This window comes from Hydractinia symbiolongicarpus, chromosome 8, assembly GCF_029227915.1.
Source record: "Hydractinia symbiolongicarpus strain clone_291-10 chromosome 8, HSymV2.1, whole genome shotgun sequence".
Lineage (NCBI taxonomy): Eukaryota > Metazoa > Cnidaria > Hydrozoa > Anthoathecata > Hydractiniidae > Hydractinia > Hydractinia symbiolongicarpus.
This window is the reverse complement of record NC_079882.1, coordinates 16,285,852-16,291,851: the sequence shown is the minus strand read 5'-3', so window position 1 is coordinate 16,291,851 and position 6,000 is coordinate 16,285,852. Positions and strand designations below refer to the sequence as shown.

Here is a 6,000-nt window from a genome sequence, read left to right as displayed (position 1 = left end):
CCGTAAGTTAAATGACATTGTAAGTGAGGAACTATCATCATAACGAGATGCTCCATTGCTATATAGCCCCCCTCCCCCTGGTGTTCTGATTAGTAGGGCGGTAATTCTATTATCATTTTTGTAACCTATCACAAATCTAGCATCCTTGCCTTTATTGGCTTGTATTGGATCGCTAAGTACAATGTTTTCGATCTTTATATCAAAGATGTTAAATGCAGCTAGGTTGCTATAAAAAGCCGTTGTTTCAATATCATTTCCATAAAATTTAAACATTTATTTATGGAAATTGAACTCCAACTAAGGAATTTTACAAATACACCACCCACCGTTGTAGGTGATGTACATCATGTAATGTTGCCAACACAAATTTTTTCCACATATAATTAACCTCCGTCCACACTTATCGCATCTGTCATATTGATCGAGAGCAAATCCGCATTCTTCGCAATATTCCTTGGTCATATTTATTTGATATAACTCTGGTAACTGGCAATTTTGGAATTTCCCTTACTCAATTCTAATTTTGTTGATGTCAGCATATATAATATATATGTCTTTGCGCATGCGTTGATGACGTCATATATTTCTATTTTGTTGATGTAAGCATATATTACTATTATTACGTGTTAGGATTAATATTTAGGGGAATTTCCCTTTACTCATATTATGTATAATATAAGTACTATTATACATATTATAAGTACTATACTATTATATATCATTTCATATTATTTTGTGTTGGTTATTGGCATTATAGGGAATTTCCCTTTGATGTGCGTGCGCTGCGCCAGAACGAACATTTCTCTATCTCTCGTTTTGAACTTGCTTGGCACAAGCCTTAGCAAACAGGCATGATATTCAACGGCCTTGTTGCACATGTCCTGCGTCTTAAATTGATCCGGAATAAACCAGAACATCTCATGGTCCTTTAGGAAAGTCTCGTTGCCCATGTCCTGTGTCCTGAACCGGTATAGTACATACCCTAGCATGTCGGGCATCTCTCCGACAGCCTTGTTGCACATGTCCTGAGTTTTGAATTGATCTGGTACATGCATGAGCGCCCAGGGCATATCCTCAACAGCCTTGTTGCACATGTCCTGCGTCTTGGAATGGTGTGAAACCAAGTCATCTTCTCTCTGCGTACACAATTCAACCTTGAAGGGTGGACGTTTGTCAGAGCGTTACTGCGCATGCGTTGATTGTCAGCCGTGTGCGGGGGAATTCACCTTCATATGCGCTAGAACTTTTTTTACTCATTTGCTGCATTATTTGATGTGCATGGATAAACACAGCATAATAGGGACTTGTGTTGGATGATGATGACTGTATAAGAACTGATAGGGAATTTGTTGTGTTTGACTGTGCGTGCGCGTGTGTGCGGTGTGCGTTGCGCCAGAACATACATTTCTCTATCTCTACATAGTTAGTATAGAACACAAATATTGAGTTTGGGCTTTGTAGTCACTGGTGTTTTTTCACCCTCAAACGCTGTTTAAAATAGGGATATGGGGCGAGACGCGGTCTGATTTGAACATAGTCTATGACTAATGACTATGACTATGGTTGAAGGTGCAGAGACTCCAAACGTTTTGGATATTGTAGAAGAAACATTTGAAGGTGCAATAAGCATTATTTATTTTTGTATTGGTTTATTTAGCTATGATAAAACCCTTTATAAGTTAAGATTTCTACGTAATAGAATTTAAACACACTTAAGGCCTGAAAAACGTATGAGACTTATTAATAATTTTCGATTTGTAGCAGTTGACTTTAGAATTAATTTTCATTCTTGATTTAATTCCCTTTGTTATCCTTAATGTTGTCAAAAATCCACATATAGACGAAGAAAATGATATTGATATGGACGAAGAAGAGGATGGTTACGCATCATGTTCCAGTGGAGATGAATCAACCGATGACGAAGAAGACAATGACGACTAGACATTGCAAGAGGTAACTTTGATTACACACAATATTATTTAAATTGATTAAGCTTTAAATAAAGAAATTCATTCTTTTCAGCTGCCATAAGACTATGAAATAAAAAGTTTTGTTAGTGTAATATTTTATGTAATTTTTCTTTTTTCAGATTTCGATTCACAGAAGCATTGCACTAACAGATATCAAGAGTCTTCTACGTTTCCGACTGACATCACCATAAAAAGATTATTTTACCTAATTTGTTCTGCTTATAATGATTTTTGACGATCATATGTTAAACTGAATTGATTTGTATTGATATATTCTGAATAGTATAGCATAGTATTGTAAAGATATAAATTTCATAAGCTTTTTACATCCCGGAAAACCATTGTGAAAAATTTTATTCGTATAACCAATGGGGAAAAAGTAAGATCGGGTTAAAGCTGGACATGAGCCTCGGAGTTTTTGGTAAGCTTTTGTGGTTTTATGACCTCTATAGCTCAAAGAATAACTGAAGAATTTAATTCGTATAACTTATGGAGAAACTAAGTGGCAATTTTGGGTTATTTGGGGACGAGTAAGCAGGGTAAGAGCCTCGGATTTTCTGGTATGCTGACGTATTTTTGTACTCTCTATATATATAAGTACATGATTCAAAAGTTTCGTCTATATAAGTTATGGGGTACATAAAATGCAAAATTGGGCAATTTAAAAGGCCTATAAGTCTTTAAAGCCCCATAGATGACGCAGCTGACAAAGTGATTTACTACTTGTTAGAGTAGCAGATTCAGGGTATTGAAAATTCTATAACTAATGGGTGTAATCACCAGTAGTCAGCCCCCAGACTATTATTTTACAACTGAAAATTATTTACATGTGTTTTGAAATTTCGCATGTCGAAGTCACGCGATTAAGTATCCATTATCTTTTACAGAAACCAACTGGGAAAAAAGTAAAGAAAATGTAATTATATATATTGTAAATGAATAAAAAGCGAAGCAAACGTAATCTTTTTATTGCCATTTTTCTACAGTTTTCCTCAGGTTACTTAAATTTTTGTTTAATGTTACTCCAAGTTGCAAAGGCTACTACCACATAAACAATTAACCATATAACTTACGAAGTAAATTTCCTACAAATTTGAAGATGCTATCACTAGCATAAAAGTTACGTGATTTGACTTACAGTTCCCCCAAAAAATTGTGTTAGTTTTTGTCCACTGTTGCTATCTGAATAAAGGCTACTATCGCAAAAAAATTCAGCCATAATGGGTTTCCCCGAAAAAAATGTAGCTTTTTGTCAAGATCCATAGGTATTGCTCTTCCTTACTTGTTAAGGTTTTAAATATGTAAGTTACGAGGTAATCTGAATGCGTTATTCTGCCCCATTCCTTCTTATTTAAGCAGATAATAAACGATTCTACGACCACGGTGAAGCACTTAACAAATATAGCATCAGCAACCTTCTGTACAAAATGAGGTAACCAAATCCGTCTCTCTGGCTAAAAGCATTTTTTGGAAAATGCAAACAAAAAACATCCGCACAACCTTTCAACCTGGTGAAACTATAGTTTCATTTAAAAACAGAAGCTGATAAAAAGTTGCACATAGTTGGAGCTCAAAAAGGCGATTTTGCGTTTACTAGTCGTTAGCCCGTGGAAAATCCACGGGTTCGCCCGTCACAGTTAAGCTACCATTTTGCGTGACAGACAGACGTATACGGGCATTATAATATAGACTAGCCGTTAACCCGTGGAAAATTCCACGGGGTCGCCCGTCCTTTATATATCGCATTTCGTGTTTCCGCCACGGGACTCGCCCATCGCAGACAGACAGACAAAATACGGCTATTATTAAAGAGATTACAAACTGAACATTTCTGCTGACTCAGCAATTTAGATAATAAGTCAAAAATCCTTTTCATACGTGTTAAGGTCCATAATTTCGAGTAATAGTAAAGAAAATTTATATATATATATATAAAACACTGAGTAAATAATCCAGTTATTTGGACAGCTAAAAAAGGGTTACTGCCACCTTAATACCTAAAGGGCCTCCAAAAGCGTTGGCCCTGGAGTGACTAGGGCTGAATAGGAATCTAAAAATAATATTAAGTTAAAATTAATAAGTATTACATCTTTTCAGACACTCAGAATTATTTTAGCTCCGAACTCGACTAGGAATCAAATTTAAACCTTCCTAACTGCAAAGACTGCTGATCTCGGGCCCCCAAACTTCGGATCTTTTATAATTCTTTCTACCAGCGCAAAATTTTGTAATAATTCTTTTACAATTTTATTTTTATGAAGGTCGTAATCAAAGGCATATCTTTTAATCCGTGTTGTCTTTTCTCATCCGCAAAATTAAATCCCGTTAATTTTGTTTCCTCCAATTTTCTTCACGCCAAAATTTATTCATATATAACTCTGATACAAATTTTAAAACTAACGGTCAAAATACATTAAAAAGAAATTTCCATGGAAGCATAACAAAACGACATAAAAACAACCATTACAAAAACAACGAACAGCAACAACAAACGATAATAATAAGTTATTTAAGAGTTAGATAAATTACCTAAGCATATAAATACAACTTAGAGCTCACTGATGAACACAAAATTTCTACTGTACATGCGAAGACTTTGCTGACAGAAACTTTCCAGAATTTGGACAAAATTTGCAAAGCTCAAGAAAGTTTCAGCACTTCTCCAAAACAAGAAGTGCTGTAGCAAAAAGTAACAAACAAACAATCTTGTAAAAACACAAGAATTTTTTTAAAACTTTAGAAGAGCTTTAATGGCGGTAAATATGCTTATTTGTTTTTAAAATGAATAAATAATGCATTTTTTTACAAAAATTACATGGGTGCTCGCGCATAGCTTGAAAAAACCGTTGAATATGTTAGTATTCTAAAGAGAACAAAATAGAGAACTTTTTTTATAAAAGGTTTAAAAAAAAATAATTCGCAGAAACAATACTAAAATAGCAATAATTTAAGAAATAACGCTATTAAAGACGGCTCAAAAATTCTGAAGCGGTTAACGTAAATATCACGCTGGACCCTCCAATTTATCTAGTAGCGATTCTACGTATTTCTTTAGTTGCACGCTGTCTTCCTCCACAAATCGCAATTCTTTCATTAGCTAAATAAATTTGTAATAGCATAAACACGAGAATCGTATCTTAATAAAGTACAAAATACTAATGCATACTTCATCCTTCGAAGAATTTTTTAGTTTTCCAATAGAGCGTGCTTTCTTACGAGGAACATTAAGCATATCTTTTAATAACTCCACATTTTTCTCGCGCAAAAATGACATCAATTCCTCTATATAAAACTCCAATTTGCTGGTACTGTTCGATAGATGGCGAATCGCTTCATAGACCTGCAAATACGATTGGTGGATTAGAGAAAATGTGATTAATTTTTTTCCTCGACAAAGTAATTTTTATTTAGTAATTTTGGAAGTAATCAACCTCGTTCCCAGGGCAATTTTTCGCTTTCTTGATATCCGAGACGAAGAAATGACCCTGGGCCAGGCTGGTTAAAATCAGCACGATTCGTGCTGATTTTTAATTTATGCAAATTTTGGTCATTTTGTTAAGAATTGCAAGCGGACCGCCGAGAATACCGTATTGCTATAATTTATGCAAAACAATCTTGGATCGAAATCAAGGATAGAGTTTTATTTTGAATCAGAAACAAGTTACCTAAAGTGTTTTGAGTTTTTGCTTCAAGAGAACATGATTGCAGTGTTGCCTTCGCTTTTTTTGGCTACGAACAAATTTTAAAAATATATTTATTTTAAAGTTTTCAGCCATCTATGCTAGCTAGCTAGCAAAGGTTCAAGACGTACTTTTGTAGCTACAATGGTTGTGCAAACCAAGGTAGCTTGTTATACACTTTTTTAATTATGATTTTTAGATATCTTTATTTCATATTATAGTTAAAAGTTAAAGTACTTTTAGCTAGCTACAAAGCCACAGATATCTCAGAGTGTTTTGTGATTAAAATTACTGAAGATGCCTATTATTATTTTATTATTGAAATTATTTACCCAAGATAGCCTCTTCAG

General features: G+C 34.4%; 1 protein-coding gene across 2 annotated transcripts in view; it reads right to left on the bottom strand.

The window, feature by feature from the left end:
* Nucleotides 1-3,792: 3,792 nt before the first annotated feature.
* LOC130654847 (ELKS/Rab6-interacting/CAST family member 1-like) overlaps nucleotides 3,793-6,000 on the bottom strand; it is a 76,881-nt gene continuing 74,673 nt past the window's right edge. For both annotated transcript variants that reach the window (XM_057457490.1, XM_057457489.1), the window contains 2 exons: nucleotides 5,137-5,310; nucleotides 3,793-5,067 (listed from right to left, as the gene is read on the bottom strand). In XM_057457490.1, the coding sequence (XP_057313473.1) occupies nucleotides 4,975-5,067; nucleotides 5,137-5,310 (267 nt within the window). In that variant the 3' untranslated portion in view covers nucleotides 3,793-4,974. The remainder of the gene's footprint in view (nucleotides 5,068-5,136; nucleotides 5,311-6,000) is intronic.